Source organism: Vulpes vulpes, chromosome 5, assembly GCF_048418805.1.
Source record: "Vulpes vulpes isolate BD-2025 chromosome 5, VulVul3, whole genome shotgun sequence".
In the NCBI taxonomy this organism is placed as follows: domain Eukaryota; kingdom Metazoa; phylum Chordata; class Mammalia; order Carnivora; family Canidae; genus Vulpes; species Vulpes vulpes.
Window position 1 is genome coordinate 41,472,790 of NC_132784.1, and position 21,277 is coordinate 41,494,066.

At 49.5% G+C, this 21,277-nt stretch overlaps 1 protein-coding gene across 16 annotated transcripts in view; it reads left to right on the top strand.

Annotated features, from left to right (window-relative positions):
- Positions 1 to 21,277, top strand: part of NEDD4L (NEDD4 like E3 ubiquitin protein ligase) — a 342,878-nt gene that overhangs the window by 315,652 nt on the left and 5,949 nt on the right. For all 16 annotated transcript variants that reach the window (XM_072757960.1, XM_072757957.1, XM_072757971.1 and 13 more), the window contains 7 exons: positions 2,127 to 2,222; positions 9,548 to 9,621; positions 12,094 to 12,154; positions 13,691 to 13,750; positions 15,196 to 15,303; positions 16,703 to 16,799; positions 17,401 to 17,473. In XM_072757960.1, coding sequence (XP_072614061.1) covers positions 2,127 to 2,222; positions 9,548 to 9,621; positions 12,094 to 12,154; positions 13,691 to 13,750; positions 15,196 to 15,303; positions 16,703 to 16,799; positions 17,401 to 17,473 — 569 coding nt within the window. The remainder of the gene's footprint in view (positions 1 to 2,126; positions 2,223 to 9,547; positions 9,622 to 12,093; positions 12,155 to 13,690; positions 13,751 to 15,195; positions 15,304 to 16,702; positions 16,800 to 17,400; positions 17,474 to 21,277) is intronic.

A 21,277-nucleotide genomic window follows, 5' to 3' on the forward strand; every position in this document is an offset into this window, starting at 1 on the left:
CAAACGAAAAATGACACTCTTCTCATAATGTACCTTTTGCTTCTGTTTTTCTTTTACTTTACCCATAGCCCCACACCATGGAGCTCCAGTCGAGCATGTGGGTGTTTGCCTGAGTACTCACAGGGCCATCAGGAAGCTCTTTGTCCCTTTGGGATATTTGCAGCTCTGCTTTCATATCCTGTCTCCTGGTCAGAAAGCACCTGCATTGCCTTGGCCCTGGTGTAGTGTTGATGGTGTCTCTTATATAGTTGGGCGTATGAGCCATGTTCTCATTGTCTGCCAGCATCAGTTGGGGTTCTGCTCATCATCTCTCTCTGAAGGAAGAGGGTGACACCAGCAGTGCCCTTGAATCCACTCAGCTGGTTTTCCTGTGGGCGAGTCACTACACTTACCAGCCTCAAATTTCTTTTCAGCTTCCACTTTTAACTTAGGCCTTTATTATAATGTAATGAGGAAGCTAGGAACATAGACATTTCTTTTAAAGTCTAAATCTTATACTCACCTGTTGATGGTTGGTGCACACATTCTCTCTTGCCTTCCCAGAGCCTGTCCAGCCCATCCCCAGTGGTGGAGCCCCCGGGCCTGACCCAAGGGAGATGAGCCCCGGGCCTTGTGGCTTGTGTTCTGGCTTTAACACCAGACCAGCCTTCCTTTTTTTTTTTTTTTTTTTTATGCAGACAAAAGGTTACTTTTATTTTTTTTTTAATTAACTTTTATTGGTGTTCAATTTACCCACATACAGAAAAACACCCAGTGCTCATCCCGTCAAGTGTCCACCTCAGTGCCCGTCACCCATTCCCCTCCAACACCCGCCCTCCTCCCCTTCCACTACCCCTAGTTCGTTTCCCCGAGTTAGGAGTCTTTATGTTCTGTCTCCCTTCCTGATATTTCCCAACATTTCTTTTCCCTTCCTTTATATTCCCTTTCACTATTATTCATATTCCCCAAATGAATGAGAACATACACTGTTTGTCCTTCTCCGATTGACTTATTTCACTCAGCATAATACCCTCCAGTTCCATCCACGTTGAAGCAAATGGTGGGTATTTGTCGTTTCTAATTGCTGAGTAATATTCCATTGTATACATAAACCACATCTTCTTTATCCATTCATCTTTCGATGGACACCGAGGCTCCTTCCACAGTTTGGTTATTGTGGCCATTGCTGATAGAAACATCGGGGTGCAGGTGTCCCGACGTTTCATTGCATCTGAATCTTTGGGGTAAATCCCCAACAGTGCAATTGCTGGGTCGTAGGGCAGGTCTATTTTTAACTCTTTGAGGAACCTCCACACAGTTTTCCAGAGTGGCTGCACCAGTTCACATTCCCACCAACAGTGTAAGAGGGTTCCCTTTTCTCCGCATCCTCTCCAACATTTGTTGTTTCCTGCCTTGTTAATTTTCCCCATTCTCACTGGCATGAGGTGGTATCTCATTGTGGTTTTGATTTGTATTTCCCTGATGGCAAGTGATGCAGAGCATTTTCTCATGTGCATGTTGGCCATGTCCATGTCTTCCTCTGTGAGATTTCTCTTCATATCTTTTGCCCATTTCATGATTGGATTGTTTGTTTCTTTGGTGTTGAGTTTAATAAGTTCTTTATAGATTTTGGAAACTAGCCCTTTATCTGATATGTCATTTGCAAATATCTTCTCCCATTCTGTAGGTTCAGACCAGCCTTCCTGTTTGCTTATGGGACTTGCAGAGAGCAACCAAAGCACAGGGAAGGGGTATAAAATCATTGGTATTTAAAGTAGAACATTCTCTGTCTTTCCTGTTTTCCTCTGATGTTTTCACCCTTCTAAGATAGGAAGTATATTGATCTCTCCATGTTCAACTTGATAAGTTATTTCTGCCAAGCCAGGGCAGATTGCTTCCTCTACGCTTTACAGAAGGCAGGATTCAAGTCCAATCCCCTGTTAGTACCAAAACACTTTTTTGGTTTGGTTTGTATTTTAAATTGAAGGAGAAGAGTAGGTTTGGAGCAGAGCAGGAAACCTATTAGTGACGAAGTAATTCTTGAGCATTCTGAAGGGGATTACGTTAGAAGGACTCAATTATTTGAAGAAGTCAAATGAGTTTGTATGTGGGGAGTTTGTACTTAATTTCTGTGTCATTTCTTTTAGGATAGTGAATATTACAACTCTTTGAAATGGATCTTGGAAAATGATCCTACTGAACTGGACCTCATGTTCTGTATCGATGAAGAAAACTTTGGGCAGGTATGTGCGGGCCTCCCCAGGATTCCCTCCTTGACTTTCAATCTTTGCTTCTTCGCAGAAGGGCTGTTAACAGGACTCTGCTGGAAATTAAAACCACCTCTGAGAGCTTCACATGTTAATTAGCATCTCATTGTATCAGCACCTCCTTATCCTGCCAAGAAGCTAAGTTCTGATCACAACCCCCAAAGTTAGAGATCCTCAGTCCTCTAGGGCCTGAAGCCCATCTCCTTCATACCTAAAGCAAATCAGAATGTGAACATTTGGACCTTGGTTTTAGAATTTAAGTATTTCAAAAAATAGCGTGTTTATTTAGCGGAATAAGTACATGGGCTGGTTAGGTGATGTTGGGGGGGGCTTTAATGGTTCTGTGGTCACGGTGGAAACTATCTTGTGGGGGGCTCAGCAGGCTTGGATTTTTCTAGCATTCCCTTCTGGCTCTGTGCCCACACTGTCATTAGGCTGAATTCACCATAAAGGTCAGTCTCAAAGATAAAATTGCCTGCTTGGAATTCTCATCACCATCCTAAAGTTCCTTAGAGTACATTTGTCTTAAACCCAAAACTTTTAATTCATTTGTCCCTAATGATAACAGGGCTTTTCAGGAGGTCTGCTCACCGTGTTACCCAACCCTGCTACCTGCCCTTTCACGAAAGCCCAAAGCCCGTCTCCCAGAGCAAATCTCCATGACCTTGAAATTAATGAGACCATGGAGCCTATGAAGGGTTGCCATATGGAAAATGAAACTGATCTTCCTTCTTGCTTCAGAGGTTATTAAAAGTGTTCTCCACTATCAAAAAATACCTGTCGCTTTACATTGCAGTACTCAGTTGTATGGGTGAAGCTAGGAAATCCAGTGCCTGCCCTCTTGGGTTCACTGTCTTAGAAAACAAACACAGACGTGCAGTTTGTCTACTTAAAAATTCTTTGTTGAGCCTCCTGTGACCTTCCGTCTGAAACCTTTTTTTTAAGCCTAGCTTATGACCTAGCACTGCCTACCTTTAGCCTTGTCTTTTGACTGCTCCATCTGCTCACCACAACAAGCATAGCGTTGTCCTATAACTTGTCCGCAGGGCCAGGTCCCTGTCTGGGGGGCACCCTCTGCATTCCTGCACCTTGTCATCCCCCCTCCCATAACTCTCTCAGGCTGTCCTTTAATCATTTCCCTCCTGCTATGTCCTGTGAGCCAACGTGGTATTGCCTGCACTCAGCCGCCACTGAGACCTACTGAAAGCTTACTGAGCAAATGAATGAATGGCACTAATCTAGGGTTTTTTTTTTTCTTCCCCCTGTTAATAATGTTGTAACAGAAGCTCCAAGTGTGAGAAAACAAAATAGTTGCTGTGACTTCGTTTTTTAAGCTGGACCTATGTAAGGGTCTTAACTGCCAATTTTCAAAGGGTAACACATGGATAGTTCTCCTGGAACTGTGTCTTCCTTTCATTTTTAACACATGGAGAAAGGAGTAGAAATAAAGAAGACTTAATATTGATCTTGTGTGTCGACTGCAAAAAAAAAAAAAAAAAAAAAAAACTTCTATCCACTTATAGAAAACCATATGACTAACAGCACAGTTCAGAAGACGTTAGCAATGCCAGTGCTGGAAGCAAATGCACTAGGAAAGCTTCCTTAGTCACAGTTAGATGGAACTGTTTCTGCCTAATAAATGACAACCAAACACAAGATGTTTGGATTTTTAAGTAGACCTCTAATAAAAATTTTGATGATCGTTATAGTTCATATCAATTATTCATTAAAAAGAGTTCTCAGACCTCCTCATTTAGTGCTGTAGGCTCCTCTGCCTTTTGGATTGAATCAGGTAGAGTAATGCAGTAATCAAAACAGGCTCACAGGGGGAGTAAGAGAACAATTAGGTGCCCTGTTTGTTAAAATACTGCCTCCCCTTTTTAAAGTATTTTTTTAATTTTTATTTATTTATGATAGTCACACAGAGAGAGAGAGAGAGAGAGGCAGAGACATAGGCAGAGGGAGAAACAGGCTCCATGCACCGGGAGCCCGATGTGGGACTCGATCCAGAGTCTCCAGGATCGCGCCCTGGGCCAAAGGCAGGCACTAAACCGCTGCACCACCCAGGGATCCCCTGCCTCCCCTTTTTAGAGAGCTAAGCTGATTAACAGGGAGCTAGTGTTATCTCTCTTGCATCCTGGGAAGAACTTTAGAGTAAATTAAGCAGCCACTTTCTGATCACATCTCCCATTTCCAGTCTGTCCCCAGCCCTGTTCATTTTAACTCCCGGATACTTCTCAAATCCATCCCGGATACTTCTCAAATCCCAGATACATCTCAAATCCAGATGGATTTCTCCCTTCCCATTCTTCCAACACCCAAGTCTAAGCTACAGTCTTGTCTCATGGACTCCTAGCTGGGCTTTTATAGCCACCTTGGCCTCCTGTAATGGCAGAGTGGCCCAACCTTTCAGGATGTAAGAATTGGCCTATCATTCCTCTGCCAGAAACTTTGAAGGATAAAGATCCAGATCATTGATTGGCCCCATGAGGTCCCACCTGGTCTGGCCCCATCTGCCCTATCTCCAGATGCATTTTGCATCACAGAGCTGCCCCTCTTGCTCTCTGGGTCTGGTCTCACTGAACTTCTTGAACACTCCCAAGTTCCTTCTGGCCTCAGGACCTTTGCTCATGCCATCCTATCTTTTGGGAACATACTGCCCCCCACCTGTGGTCAGACATCCCTTCCTCAAGGAGCTGGACCCTGACCCCAGGCCATAATACTTCAGAGTATGTCCATGTCTCCCTGTGGCATATAGCATGGATGACTGTGCATTTATTTGTATGACTAGGTGTTGAGCATTAAGTGTAGCCTGTTGGTGTCATCACTGGGTGTGCATCTTGCCACTATGCACGCACATGCACAGAGCCTGGTACTGGGGAGACACTTTGAACAGAGCGGTTGAGCCAGTGTGGGCATCCACTGATGTGCAAGCCTCTCCCCTCTTCCAGCCCTCTGCAAAACTGTTGACTGTGCATTGCCATTGACTTTAACCCAAGAGGAAGTGCAGGCCTCCCTCTGGCCAGAACGTTGTCATTTCTTCAATGGCATGAAGTTGCCACACGTGGAGTGCACATGCAGCTGCCCTTCCTCGGTGCTATTAGCAGTGTTTTTTCAATTCTAAAACATCAGACCATCAAGTTGGGTGGTGGCTGTCATTTCACGGAAAGAAACTCCAGCTGTGGTCATGATCGTGCAGTGTTTTCTTTCTGGTTGATGAGAATTTGGAGCTGCTGGTTTCTGGGTCCTCACTGTGAGTGTCTCAGATGAATAGATTTCAATATTTGAACAGTCATCCTATGCTAAGCAGAAAGCATAAACCAGGCACTGGTGCACACATATGCACCCACACCCTGCAGGAGGAGGCACTTTCAGAGCTATAATCAGTAGAAAGTCTTTATTGTCAGTTCAGATCAGCATCTGATCGGATTGCCTTGAAGACTAGAGAAGTGAGAACTCTTACAAACCTGTGCAATAGGGAGGGGTAGAGAATGGGCTGCAGCCTGCAGGAAAATTCTTTAGGACTTCGCATATATTAGGTTAAGGCATGCATTCTCTGCTGGGGTGGTTTCACCCCTGAGGGGGTAAAAACTAGTTCTTGGAGAACAGAAAGGTCTCAGCTATTACAGTTGTTTGTGGTGTTCCTAGAAGGCAACAAGTGTCCAGTGGATCTGTTTATTAAGATTTACTGGGAAGAAAAGGGCAGGGAGAGGGGAGGGGGCCTGAAAGGGCTCTTAAGGGGTGAATTTTTTTTTTTTAAATGCTAAGAAACTGCATTGGGGAAGGGAATGATGAAAGGCAGAAACTGGATGTAGGAAGGAAGGTGAGCAACCGGGCAAGGTCGTGGCTGCAGCTGGAAAGAACCAGACCAGGAGCCGACTGTGGAGGGGGCTCCGGGAATGTCAGAGGCTCTGGCTCCTCAAAGACCAGGTCAAGGAGCTAGAGAGATGGCACCTGGAGGAGACTGCAGGAGAAGGGCAGGTTGGCTCAGCTGCCTCGGTACCATGGCTCACATTCATGTCTGCTTGGAGAGGCTGGCGAGGATGAGGGAGGCCTAGCGCTCATCCCACAGGGATCGTGGGGCACGTGTCCTCTCAGCAGGTGGGTGCTGGCCCCACAGCAAACAGTATCCAAGGTTGGGGCAGCAGGCAGCTGGACCTTGCTCTGTCCATGTCCGGCTTACTTGATAGGATCCTCACGATTCCTCGGCAAACTGCTCGGACACTGGACATAAGGCATCTCTGCAAGATCTGGGGGATGTTAAATCTGAAGTTGTAACCTGCCAAGAGGAGGGCCTAGTTCTGTGAGTCACATCTCCTCATAGCTTCCTCTGATCTAGTTCATAGTCTTTAAGAAGAAGAGAGATAACATCATCCTCAGGCTAGTTGACTTAAATGGATTTTTCCAGAAGCACAGACGGAGCACCTCCTGGGTATGAGCACTGTGTTGGTGTCCTTCATATTGGGTCCCTGAGCTCAGACACAAGACAACAATGACCCTGGCCCAGAAGCAGGTGTAACAGAGGAAGTACGTATTCAGTGCAGTGGGGAGCTGGTGGGGTGGCAGGAAGCCGCGCTCTGCCTCCCAATCAGTCTCCCTCTCAGCGAGGAAACGGAGAGAGTGGCACCTGCCTCACGGGGACCGTTATGTGAGCCCAGCACTGCACCTGGGCCACAGGCCGCCGTCTGTGTCTGGCCCTTGGCAGCCACTTTAAAACGTGGAATTGGAGCAGCCGCTGCTATCCATTCAAGATGTTTTCTGTGAGAAGCCCGAGCAGGATGGAGACGGACCCCTGAAAGCTTGAGCTGGGACACTGGTTGCCAGGCTCTGGGAGCAAGACCTGGAGCCTGCCCTGAGCCCCCCCAGCCCGCCTCCCCGAGAGACCTGCAGTCAGGGTCAACCACAAAACCAGACGGCTGCGCACGGACGGCTTGCTTGACCTTCTTACTTAACTCAGAGAGTGGGGTTCCCCCCCTTTTTTTTTCTTTCAAAAGCAATTGTATTCGTTTATCTGATGACGTCAGTAGTAAACATAAAGCCAGCACGATAAAATTACATAAAAGTCATCCGTGGTTCCTACCACCTAGAGAACATTCACGATTAAAATTTTGATTTCTGTCTTCCGGAATTACTCCCGGTAAGCACATGCACACAGGACTTTTTTCTTTACAGAACGGAATTGTATGATGCGTACACTTCTAACTTAATATACCCCAAGTGCCTTTCTGTGTCAGGAAATGTCCTGTGTACCATTCTGTGGCCCCCGATTCCACGTCCCGGACCGCCCCTTGTCCAGCCCGCCCCGTTGCAGGGCCTGTGGGCTGTCTCGTTACTGTACTACACGGGCAGCAGGACGATTGTAATCTTGGCATATACATCTTGTGCATCCGACCAGTTTTTTCCACTTGGAATAAATTCTGGAAGAGGAAGTATTAGGACCAGGGATGCTATGCATTACAATTTGATGCCCGTTGCCGAACTCTCTTCCCAAACAGTTGAAGCAATTAAGCCCCCACCAGCAGCGGAGGGAAGAACGGTGTCCCTGGCGTCGGCAGTGCGGGCTCGCTGCCCCTCTGTCGTCGGGTGTTGCTCCGGGAGGCCCCCAGGTTCTCTTGTCCCCGCCGCTCCCCGGGAGTCCGCAGCCCCCGGAACAGACTCAGGGTCGCTGACCTGGGCTGCACGCCTCTCGGCCCCGGGAACTGGGCTCGTTTGCCGTGGATCCGACAGGGGACTCGGTCACCCAAAGGGAACGGCGTGACAGCCTCTGGGGAGGGAAAGGAAAAGCCATCAGGGGCTTGTTTAAAAATGCGGCGTATCAACAGATCCCCGCCTCGAACCTCCGAAGAGGTTTAACCCCAAGGAAGGCCCCACGTCCCCCATGAAGCTGCCGCACGTGGCCTTGACCCGTGACCCGGGGCAGGGCAAGGGCGGCCTCGGGAAAGGAGGCAGCACCTGGGAGCCGAGCAAGATGGTAACGAGGGACGCGCACCCGAAACCCACGTGGGGGGCGGTGAGGAGTTGAAGTGGCTCGTAGAGTGGCGATCTGTCCGGGGTGGAAAGGCCAGGCCCCCCCCCCGCCACTGGAGGTCTCGGGGGCCCGGCTGTCCCCGGCCTGGGGGCCCAGGCGGCGCATGGCACCGGCCGTCCGCTGCCCGAGCAGCACGTGTCCTCGCAGCCCCAAAGCCCTTCTCCCCGTGACGGCGTGACCCGGAAACTTAGTCTGGAAAACCTCCCCCACGGGCTGGTGCACCCCCTGAAATAGTCACGTGGGGAAAAAACCAGAGGGGATCTCCGCAAAATATCCATGCGGCTTTCCTCGAATAGATAGGAGGCTTGCGGGGGGAGGGGGGGGAGGGGAGATTTTTTTCCTTTTTTTGTTTCGTTAAAATTTCTACGAGAGTAGACTTTATTTAAAAAAAAAAAAAAAAATGAGGGTCCCTCCCTCCCTTGGCTTCTGCTGGGTATTGCTTTCTAGGGCCGGCCTGAATCACAGAAGGCCACGCTGGTTTTCAGCCACTTTGTTCCCAGTCCTCAGTGGTCCTGCAAGAGGGAGCTTGTCCTGGGAGCTGGGGGGTCTGCATGCACATAGAAGGCCAGGCTTCTCGGAATACCAAGTAAATCCATCCCTCAGCTTTGCTTTTGAAGCTGCCTTTTTTTTTTTTTAAGTCCCTGCATTTTGCATTTTTGAAAGAAAATCCATGGGGCACTGGGTGGCTCAAAGAGTTGAGCATCTGACTCTTGGTTTCGGCCCAGGTTGTGATCTCGTGGGTCCTGGGATTGAGCCCCAAGTCTGCTTGAAGATTCTCTCCTTCAGCCCCTCTGCTGACGTACACATTCTCTCTCTCTCTCTCTCTCTCTCTCTCTCTCTCCCCCTCTCCCCCTCCCAAATAAATCTTTGGAGGAAACAAAGCCACGCGTCTTTTTTTTATGATTATAAAATCTAATTTTCAGAAACAAAGTGCGTGAGAATCTGGATCTCTGTAGTCTTGATGAACGTATCCTGTCTTTTCTATTAAGTGTAATTTCTTGATAATGCTCTTCTCCACTGTTGGTAATGTATGGAGAATAATTAAAACTCTTAAATAACTGCAAAATAATTCACCTTTGTTAACATCTTTAAATGTGTAACATCTCAACAATTTAAAATCTCATTAGATATTCTTTTGTATACAGAGCCCATTTGCTAGGAAATCTTTCTGAATGAATTTTGCTTATCTGCCTTCCATAGTAAGACATTTTTACTCTGTAATGTGGAAAATAACGTCATGATGGTGATCATTGTTTTATCTTTGCAATTACAGACCTATCAAGTGGATCTGAAGCCCAATGGGTCAGAAATAATGGTGACAAATGAAAACAAGAGAGAATATATTGAGTACGTATACACATATTTACAGCTTTTTCTCACTAAATTGAGCAGCCTGTTTGGTTTATGTCCCTTGATGAAACAAAACAGCTCATGACTGTTGTGGTGGACATGCTCTCAACAATCTGACTTCCTTTCTGGCTTGGGCTAATAGGAAGTCAAATTTTTTTTTTTTTTTAAGATTTATTTATTCATGAGAGACACAGAAACAGAGGCAGAGACACAGGCAGAGGGAGAGGCAAGCTCCTCACAGAGAGCCAGATGTGGGACTCAATCCCGGGTCTCCAGGATCATGCCCTGAGTCAAAGGCATATGCTTAACCACTGAGCCACCCAGGTGTCCCGGAAGTCAAATTTTAAGATGGAATGTTTGACTTGTAGCATATCTTCAGTGAGCTGCCTTACTTATAAAGGCGTCAAGAAAGGAGAAAAACTTGTACAGTATTGAGTACTACAGCAAACATGCTCTTAGAGTATGTGCTTATGTGGTCAAAAATTGAGATTTGCCGTGTTGGAACATAGTGTCAACAACCAGTGGGGTAAAATTAGGAATGACCAGAAATAAAATATTTCATCTCTCTTCTGGTTTCTTTTTCCATAGTGAAAATAGAGGGAAAATAGTCAAAATGGCTAGGAAAATTCACACATGCAGACATAATGAGTTACTTCTGATGTTTATAATTTCTTAACCCAATCTCAGCCCCAGTTGGTGGAACAAAATGTTTAATCTTTGGGAAATCCAACTGTTAGGTAATCCTAGGGCATTTATACTAGCTAGAAGACTTTAGTCTGTTGGACACATTCCGTTTTCCTCTTTGGTACATGTGTGTGCTTCAGGCACCCGACTAGGATCTCCCTCGCCAGCCCTGGCACAGGGATGAGGTCAGTGTAGCAGTGTTTGGTTTCTGGGTCCCAGTGTCTGCATCTTGCTGGTTGCCACAGCCGCCTGAGCTCCGTGTCTGCCCTCAGTGCTCTATTTCAACAAGCTGGTTCCCTCCTCTCTCAACGTAATTGGTCAGAGGACTTGAATTTGGAGAATCAGCCAAGAGTCTTGGCATCTTTTAGGGTCATCCACAGATAAAGACCTATCCCTCATTAGAAATGGAGAGTCTTAGAGCCTCTGCTTAGATACGCTGACAGAGCACACACTCTTACATAGCAGACTTCTCCCCGCCTCACAAGTTAAAAGCTAGCTATGCCTAAAAACAAATAAGATACTACAGTTCTTACCTGTTCACATTGGTTGGCACACTTGTTCTGAATTTGGACAATCTGAGCAGGCAGGACACCACCTTGGCAGATGCCATTGTCTTCATTGAAAGTATAGGCTTTGGGGCGCCTGGATGGCTCAGTGGTTAAGCATCTGCCTTGGTCTCAGGGCATAATCCCGGGGTCCTGGGATCGAGTCCCACATTGAGCCTGCTTCTCCCTCTGCCTATGTCTCTGTCTTTCTCTCTCTCTCTCTCTCTCTCTCTCTCATGAATAAATAAAAAATAAAATCTTTAAAAAAAAAAAAAAGAAGAAGAGAAAGTTCAGGCTTTGCGTGGATTTTTTAAAACCCTGCCCCTGAGGGCAATGAGGGTCAGAAGACTGAGGGTTTGGATGTTGTGATACATATTATACATCATTCTTTGCACTTAATTCTTTGAGGTTTCAAATTTGGTGGGGAGTAGGCTTAGAGTTTCAGCTGGCTTCAGTGGAGACGAAAGGATGATTAAAGTCTCCACCTGCCCTTGATACACGGGTCCCCCTGGCGCAAGAATGCGGTGACGGTTGCCAGGTGCGGTGATGCCTCGTGTGGCTGGGACTCGGACCGTTGCCATGGTGGCACCTCGCAGGGGAGAGCCCTTTATGACAAGACCCTCGTGCCATTTCACGACAAAATGCCTTAGCTAGAGTCCAGCACGGATTTGCCTGGCATTGAATTCTGCTGTGCACTAAAGATCGTAACAGCGAAAATGGTTTCAGTACATTTCTGTTAAAGAGGTCTCGGCATTAATCCTTCCAATTTTAGTATTAAAGGATTAGTGTTTTGCCGACAAGTTATGTGTCATTGTTGAAAACCAGTACACCAGATACTAGAGTGAAATGTGTCACAAAATGTACTGGACACTCCTTTTCAAAACCTGTGTACATGTTTTTGCACAGGTGGATGTGTATATGTGTGCATTTACGTGTCTACAGGTACGATGCACCTGTGTATTCACACTCCGCGATTTTTTTTATGCCTTGTCACATTCGTATGCAACTTTGGTAGACTGAGGCTTGATAGGGGGCATAAAATATTTTTGAGATCCTGAGGTTTTAGGTTTCCCAGCAACTCCTGAGAGAATTACTGAGTAAACCAGGCTCTCGACCATGCCTTCTGTCCGCTGTTTGCGGGGGTTCCTCTGCCTTCCCCTCAGTGGGTGAGAAGGTGCCGGGAAACAAAGGGCGCTCGTGGTGACGAGGATGGTTCAGCACTCTCTCGTTTCTCCCACAGCTTAGTCATCCAGTGGAGGTTTGTGAACAGGGTCCAGAAGCAGATGAACGCCTTCTTGGAGGTACGTGGTCTGCCCCCAGCGAGTTGAGAGGGGAGGGCTGTCCTCCCTGGGGTGGGGGCGGGGTGGGGGTGCACCTGACCTGAGGTCAGGCCTGCTCAGCTCACACCTCGACCCGGCCCGGGGCCCTCAGCCACGCTTTCTTTTGCTTGGTGTCCACTTGCTCTGCTTCTGCCTAAGTCCCTCGCAGGCTTAGCTTCAGTGCAGGTCCACGGAAAACACATTTTCTTAGGCTGGGTTCTGTCTTCTACTGAGCCGTCTTGTGCCAGCTTTCCTCCCATTAGAGGGTGAAGCAGATGCTCCTCAGATCCAAATACTTAATGTCAGCGATGCTCCCAGGCCCCTGGCAGAGGGTGGGGGGGATTCATTATTTTTAAAAAGGGTTCCTTTTGGGGGCGACTGGGTGGCTTCGTCGGTGAAGCCTCTGCGTTCCATTCAGGTCATGATCCCAGGGTCCTGGGATCAGGCCCTGTGTCAGGCTCCCTGCTCAGCGGAGAATCTGCTTCTCCCTCTCTCCCTCTCTCTCCCTCCCCCTCTCCCCCTCCCGCTCCCCCTCCTCCCCCCGCTCCCCCCTCTCTCCCCCCTCCCTTCTCCCCTCTATCCCTCTCCCCCTCCCCCTTTCCCCCTTTTCCCTCTCCCCCTCCTTCTCCCCCTCCTCCTGCTCTTTTTTTCCCTCCTCCCTCCCCCCACCTCAAATAAATTTTTTTTTAAAAAAAGTTCATTTTGGCCAAAAGTAAAATTCCTTTTTAAGTCTTGGTAACAGGTTTAGTTATATAAAGAGAACGTAGGAAGAAGCCCCAAGTGCACAGTATGAATTTCCACTGAACCAGTGCAGATTCTCATTAAGCAACGCTCTCCTTGGCTTGCCCCAGCTCAGTCACCTGCGGTAAAGCTCTAGGCCCAGCAGAACACTCAAAAATAATTCAGGGACTTAAAGCATGAAATGTGAGTTAGACTTGCAAGAGGACAGCAGGTTTTATACTTTGTTTGCATAAGAAACCCTGGAAGTGGGGTTGAAGGCACCCCCGCCCCCACCACGGTGATCTCACTTTCAGAACCAGACACCTGCGAGGCCCAGCAGCACGGAGCATCTCACCTGACCTCCCAGGGTTCATGGTTCACTCGGGAGCTAGGCGGGCTCTCAGTGCTCCTCTCTCCTCTATTGGGTCACACCGCCCCCTTATGTAGCTCACGTCTATGCCTTCGGTACCTTATTTTTAAACATGTTCTCTTGCACATGTTTTAGGACACACTGACTCATAGCTGTGTCATAAAATGGTTTTGGAAAGCGCCTGCCTACAGTCATCCACATTTTCAGAGGGTTTCTGAGATTGCTCAGATACCTGAACCTTCTAGATTCTACTTTTCTAAATTTTTACCATGTGACTATGCTGTTTTTATTAGAACTACAGTTACAGGATACCGTCGCTTTTATATAAATCATCAGCAAAGAATGTGTTTTGTCCTGGGTTTTTTTTCTGTAAAATTTGTCTCTTTCAAGGAAAAAAGGCATTTAAGGGGATTTTTTTTTTCTTTCAGGGATTCACAGAACTGCTTCCTATTGATTTGATTAAAATTTTCGATGAAAATGAGCTGGAGGTTTGTATTTTAAACACTTTCTGTAAAAGTAGATATCTTTAAATAGTATCTTATTACTCTCTGGTCCATAATGTCCTAGGGAGTAAGCTTGGCTGGATTCTACTCTCTCTTACGGGTGTGTTCATGGATTTTAGAGTAAGGAATAGTGAGCCTAGCCACCTGTAGATTCCTCACCCAGGGAGAGGGTCGTTCTGGACACACCAGGCAAGTAGAGGCCCACCGAGCTGTGTTGGGTTCACGCCCAGGTGTACCAGGTAAGGAGAATTGCTTCTGATAGAGTCATGGTTGGGACACCAGTTGGGGTGGCAGCCTGCTGCCTGCGAGGCTGGACTGGGTGAGGTCCCGCACCTCTGCTCCACACGGTGGTAGCTGAATGCAACCTTTGCCAGGAAGCGAGCACCAGGGGCCGTAGAACAGACGCCTCTACGAACCTGACCTGGTTTATACTGAGTAAGGAACAACTTCAGGGGACGACAGGGTCGTAGCAGGAAGCAGTTTGTATTAGATTGCTTCAGCTTCTTCGTGTTGACCAAGATGAAAACTAGCAACTTAAAAAGTACAGGGATCTCTCGCCCTTTGTTGTGTTGAGAGAAATAGGAGGAGGAAGGCTGTGTCTGGAGAAACTGTTACCCATTTGTCCGGGCCACGTATCGGATGAAGCATTTCTCATAGTCTAGCCTTCTGTTCATTTTTCTTGAAATAGGAACTTCAAGACAGATGGTGTCAAAATCCTGTAGTGTGAGTCCTTTGTTTGATAAGTGGGGAAACTGAGGCAGGGAACAGGTAAGGGCCTCCGAGATTTGGGCATAGTCAGGCCTAGGATCTGTTCTCGGGCTTCTGGTTTAGTTCTAGTTCTCCTTCCATTTTTCTTTGCTGCCTCTGCAGGAATACCATGCTGACTTTTCCCCAGGAATCCTTCCTGGTTTGGGGGTTAGGTGGTAAGAGGAGCCCTGAGACTCCATCACAGACCTGGTGGTCACTGCCTCAGTACAGGTCTGCATCCACACATCTCTGGACAGGAGCTGGCCGAGAGAGGAGCTCTGGCTGCCATAGTGCACGAATTCTCCTGGGGGCTGGGGGTTAGTTCAGATGTTGAGACCTACAACATCTCAGAAGGGGAAACAGCTGGAGTAATGAGCAGCTGTAAACGCAGCACAAGAGCTCAGATTGGAAGGGTGGGCAGGACACAGGCATGGAGTGGCATCTCCACCACGAGAGGCTGTGGCCTGAACACGCATCAGAACTGGGTCCCCCTCCTTACCTGCGCTGCCTCTGTGACCTGAAGTGGCAGGAAAATGTTGTCCCCATCATGTGTTTTTAAGAGCTGCCAGTTTACCTGCTTTGCTCGTGACACAGTGCTGGTGTTGAGGAAAGGTTCCTCCCTCCATGGCTGATTCTTCTGTGTTCAGATGTGCCCTGCTCACACCCGGTCATCTCCCTCCTAGTTGCTGATGTGCGGCCTTGGCGATGTGGACGTGAACGATTGGAGACAGCATTCTATTTACAAGAATGGCTACTGCCCCAACCACCCTGTCATTCAGTGGTTCTGGAAGGTAAGGCCTCTGCTGTCTGGGTGCTCCTCGGCCTGGGTTGGAAGTGAGGACCCTGTGCTGCCTCCCCGCTGTCCTGCCTCTGGGACCCAGGGCTCTGTGAGCGTCGGGACCCCTGGGGACAGACAGCTGCCCCTCCCTGCCGTTTTCCCATAGCTCTAATGGGCAGCTCCTCCTGCCTAGGGTCCATCCTTAGCAAAGCACTTTCTCCTCCTTGACCACCTGACTAAAGTGGCTCTATTTGAAGAGCCCACTGAGGAGGATCAAGTAGGTAGTTGTATTCAGGAGTTAGAACCGGCCCGCCAAAGCGTAACTAAGAATATGGGTGGCTTCTCGGGGTGAAACGTGCTTTGGGGCAGACTTCTCCAAGGTGCCATTTTGGGTCAGAAAATCATTTTCCGCATTGTATTGGTTCATTCCAACAAACATTTTGTGATCTTTATATCCTTCAGCCAAAGATGCAAATGAAATTTGATTTACTATCTTAGGGCCAGTGTTTGCTTTCTCTTGAGCTTTGGAGAGAAATAAAATAGGAATGAGTTGAGTCCCAGGGAGAAACTATTAACGGCCTTCCAAAGAACAGTTTAAGGCGGGGGTGAAAGGCTGATGACTCACAAAACTAAGAACTCCCATAACTTGTTTCAATTTCTGAATATTTATTATTAATACAATTCAAGCAGTAGCAGAAACAAGAGAGAAAATGTTAAAAACAGACTCTTCGGGCAGCCCGGGTGGCTCAGTGGCTTAGCACCACCTTCGGCCCAGGGTGTGATCCTGGAAAGCCAGGATCGAGTCCTGCATCGGGTTCCCTGCATGGAGCCTGCTTCCCCCTCTGCCTGTGTCTCTGCCTCTCTCTCTGTCTCTCTGTCTCTCTCATGAATAAACAAATAGAATCTTTAAAAAAAAAAAAATCTTCAAAGCCCAGTCCACATGTCTGCTTGGTTCTTGTCGTAACTCAGATGTGCAGCATACACGGAGTATTTTCGAGGCCTATCCTGCTTCTGCTTTTCTCTCCTTTTATAAAACGTCATCTTCAGAGAATGTGTCTACAGCCAGAAACGTCACCTCCTACCCTGGGTTCCCCTGGGGTTGGCGCTTCCCGGGCACTGGATCCTGTGCACGAACCGGCCCCCGGGGGCGCTGGCATGCCTCGCCCACAGAAACGAGCTCAGTGCCATCAGAGTTTGCTTTGTATCTCATTTCTTTTGACCCATTGGCAGAAGAAGAAAGAGCCACGGTGATCTCTTGTTCCCTAAGATTACTCAGGCGGTGTCCTGGCGCCCATTAAAAAAAAGACTCGGTCACAGTCACCTGGCTGGGGCTTATGCTGAGGTCGTTCTGATGAAGTGTTGCGGGGCTGTTGCGTTAGGGCAGCACAGTGACCCCCTGCCCCCCTCCCCAGGCTGTGCTGCTCATGGACGCGGAGAAGCGGATCCGGCTACTGCAGTTCGTCACGGGGACATCCCGGGTACCTATGAACGGATTCGCCGAACTTTATGGTGAGCGGGGTACTGTTAGGTTCCCTGCTCCTCCTGTGACCTTCTCCACCCCCCACCCTGCCCTCAAGATACGGGTGTCACCTGTAGGCCTCACACAAGGACTGCAGTTGGGGAGGTGGCCTTGTGCTGCCACCAGGGTGCTTTGTGCTCTTACTTTTGGGGAGAGGAGGGAGGGAGGCTTGGGGTTTTGTGCAGAGAAAAGTGGGTCTTTTCTGTTTTCCTTGTCTTCTATTTTGGTGTGTCTCGGAGGACTCCGTACCCCCAGTACACAGACTCCCTGTACGGTGCTCACCGAGATGCTAGGACCAACATCACTCTGTGCCCTGCGTGTTAGTGGTCGCGTCTCGTTCCCCTGCACCCCAAAGTAGCGTTGTGTGGGTGCTGCAGGCCTCGGCTGGAAGGCTGCACTTCTGAGCCCCGTTTGCAGCGTCGTGGAGCCCGTGCCCCGAGGCTGAGCAGGCCCCTGACTGCTCCCAAGGGCAGCTCCTCATCCTGTCTGGGAGGCAGCGAGGGTGTCCCCGGCTCCCCCCGGGCGTGCCTGCTCACCTTCTCCCCTTTCCTCGAAGCCCCACTCCAGCTTTGTTCTTTTTTTTTTGTCCAGGTTCCAATGGTCCTCAGCTGTTTACAATAGAGCAATGGGGGAGTCCTGACAAGCTGCCCAGAGCTCACACGTGGTGAGTGACAGGAGCACACCGTCGTCCACAAATAGCGTTTTACATACTTAGCTGGGGCTGGCGCTGGGCTGGGGGTCACGGAGAGCTGTGTCCATGCTGACAGACTGAGTTGTAGTGCTGGTGAAACCCAAACCAGGTGCTGCATGGACCTGGTGTGTGTGGTCATAAAGGGCTAATCCCCCACCCAAGCCGGGGGGAGTTCCTTCTCCAACCCCCCCCCCTTCCCTCCTTCATCCAGGAAGCAGGGATCCACTGTGTTCGCTGTCCTTGGGTACAACTGTTCTCAAACTCTGTAGACAGATTGGGTTTTTACTCCAAACTTTAATTGGTTTTTGTCCCCAGGCATAAAATTCCCTGGGGAAACATTGTTTTAATAGGCCTGTCCTGGAGGCACCAGGGTGGCTCAGTCAGTTAAGCGTCTGACTCTTGATTTCAGCTTGGGTCACGCTCTCAGAGTCATGGGATCCAGCCCCGTGTTGGGCTGCATACTCAGTGGGAGGCTGCTTGTCCCCCTCCCTCTACTCTTCCTCCTCTCTCTCTCTCTCTCTCATATGAGAACATAAATAAAATATTAAAACATAAAAGACTTCTCATGGCCACCAGTCACCTCTCAGTCCCTGGAATTAAGCAACAATATGACTGGCTTGGGGGAGGCTGAGACAGACGCCCCCTCCGTGGGGGCCGGGGGGGAGACAGGTGTGCAAGGCCCACACCAAGAGGAATGAAGCTTAGCAGCTCTTGGGGAGCTCCTGCTGCTGCAGGCGCCAGTGGTCGTCCTGTAGGTTTTCCCCCACAGACTTGTATTTCTTGCTCCTGGGAAGCCAGTGGACGTGGGCCCTCTGGCAAACGGTGAGCCGCAGCCCTGCTCTCCTCCCCAGCAGCGAAGCCTCTTGAGAGCCCCCCTGAGCTGCAGGGCACGGGAAGCGCCTTCCCACCCTCAAAGTGCCAGCTAGGAAGGGACTCTCACGGATGCGTATTTGTGGAAAACGGGCTGCGGGAGGTTCTCTGGTTCCCTCCTCTTGCCTTGCTGGACAGAGCATAGCCCATGTTTACTGTTCCGGGGACTCTTTCTGCAGTGACTCTGGGCCTTGCCCATCCGGCCCTGGAAAGCAAGCAATTCCAGCTAAAACTGGCAGGTCTCCAAAGCGGTGGTTGCCGACATTCTCTGTCTTTATTCTAGAGGGAGGATGTGTTGGTAGCTTGGAGCTTTTACCCCAGACAGTGTCGGAGTCTGTGGTGCCTTTGTGCGGAAGGCGGTCAGCACAGAGCCAGGCCCCGGGGCTGCTGGGATTGACGCACAAGCTCCGGGCCTCGCAGTCTGCTGACCATAAGGAGGAGGAAGAGCTGCCTTGCCAGGCACTGTGGCGTCTCTAGGCGGCTTTACAGGGTGCTGGCATCACCCTCGGCAGCGAGGAAGCTGGCCCCACGGTTACGCCACTCACAGGTGCCCAAGGTCCAGGATTTGAACTCTGCTCTGCCAGAGTCAGAGCCTCCGCACTAACCACTGCGCTAGATCTGCGGCCCCTGTTCAGTCGAGTGTCCATCCTGTGTCCTCCCATGCCCCGGGGGGCAGGTGTCTTCCTGTCGAACTTTTCTTCTGTTTCCAAGTCCACATGGCTTGGATCACAACCAAAACATGGTGTGCTGCCCAGATCAGACCTCTGAATTCCATGGTTCCCAATGTCAGCTGCGCATTGGAACCACCTAGAAAGTTTTGTGGGTTTTTTTGTTTGTTTGTTTTTTTTATCAATACTGATGCCAGGGTCCTGCCCCCAGAGATTTGGACTTAGTTGGTTTGGTGGGTAGCCTGAGCCGCAGGATTTTCAGAACTCCCCGGGTGGTTCTGGCCAAGCTAGAGCTTAAAATCCCTGCCCCTTCCCTAGGACGAAGCTCTGCCCCTGGCAGGGAAGCAGCCCAGGGGGCTCTTACCAGAGCCTCTTTGCTTCTCTGTGGGTCACAGAAATAAAGGGCCCACAAGTTTTCCTGCTGATGCTCTCTGTAGATGACTGCTGCCCGGTGAAGCGGGCGCTGGGTGCAGGTGCAGAGCCTGATAGACATTGTCACAGAGATTGGTGAGGAAAGTGGGGAGTGAGCTTGCTGGCTGCACCAGCACCCGAGAGACTCTCTGTGTCCCAGGCACAGCTGTGCTGTGTCGGGGAGGAGGCCAGTATGGCCAGGCCGTTGGCCCCTGCAGCCTGGAGCTGATGTGCAGAGGCCTCTGTGAGTCCCAGCCAGAGCCAGCCCCAACCGCGTTTGGAGTCTTTTATTTATTTTAACTATTTCTTCAACATTCCACATTTGATGATGCAGATACCTCTTTCTTCCCTGAGTGTAAATGTTCTAATACAAATCTTTTTGTTAATTGTTAAAAAAAAGGGGGGGGGGCTGTGTTCCCCACTGCATGCCTCTCCTTCCGGCCCCAGACCAGACTGTCCTGGAGGAGTGAGCTCTGCTGGCTGCTCACGGCAGTGGTGCTGCCATCAAATTAGCTGTAGACGTGTCTGATTTCTTCCATGTTTTATGAAAAGGCAAAGTCGACAGTTAAGCTTCAGAATAAACACCTGGTTAACCAGCAGAGCAAGAGCTACTGTACTCGTCATAAACCTCACAGGTGTCTGATCCGTTTAAAGGGCTTCACCTCCTTGGTCTATCAGAGATCACTCCTTGGATGTTTAAAATTACACTTTACGAAGGATCCCAGACCCGCCTGCTCTCTGGAGTAGATTCAAAACGACCTCCCGTGGCCCACACGTCCTCCGTGTGTGGGAGTGAAGCTCACCGAGAACTCCGAGGCCACTCAGCAGGCTAGGGCCAGGCCAGGCCAGACCCTGACCCCTGGCTGCTTCACGCTTACCCAGCATACGCTGTGCTCCGGGCACTGTCCTCAGCACTTGATGTGCGTTAACTCATAGGATCATCACGATGATTCTAAGCAGAGGATCATACACCAGGGGAAATGGTCACGGATCCTCGAGAATGCATCACCCACGTCCCCCTAGGGACGCCCGGGCCTGCACTGTGAAGGACCTTCTGTGACCGAGCAGTCTGCAAAAGTGGGGTTTTGTCCTTAGAACTGGTAAGGTCACATTGAGAGCATTATCAAACTGAAAACCCTTTCAGATGGTCTTCAGGATTCCCACGTTTCCGAGGACTCCAGTTTGAGAAGCAGTGCCTTCTCTGCCGTGACTTTTAGCAGTTAGTGACTTAGAAGCCTCAGAGCTCGGCGTGTCCTGTTAGAAACCCGCTAGGGATTTCTACAGGGCCCACCGGGGGCGTGCGTGGTTTTCTTAAAGCTGCTGAGAGCAGTGAGGCCTTGAACTGTGAGGACTTGTTCTGTTGTTCTGTTCATATTCGGAATCACAGGTCAGTGCTGGGAGGGAGTTTTCAATCCTGAGGCATCACAAGCAGGGATTAGGGGCAGCCCGGGGCTGAGTTCCGCTTCTGGTTTACTGTGTGACCTTGGGCGAGTTACCTAACCTCTCTGTGCCTCCATTCCTCTTTCCTAAAGTAGGGGTGATTGCTAGCACTCACAGAGCTAATAGACGGAGAGTACTTAGCAGTGCTGGTCGGCACGCTCCATGGACGTCAGCTCTTAAAGAATCATCATTAGCTGCGGCAGGTGCCTACAGTCATTTTCTTGACGGGTGCACATCAGCAGTGCACACCCAGGGGTATGGGTTCTAGCTCCTTGGGCTCCGAGCGGGCAGTTGGTGAACGGCGAGTGAGCAATAACATTGCTCACTGTCAGGTCGCCCGGGTGGCTCAGCAGTTGAGCGTTTGCCTTCAGCTCAGATCCTGATCCCA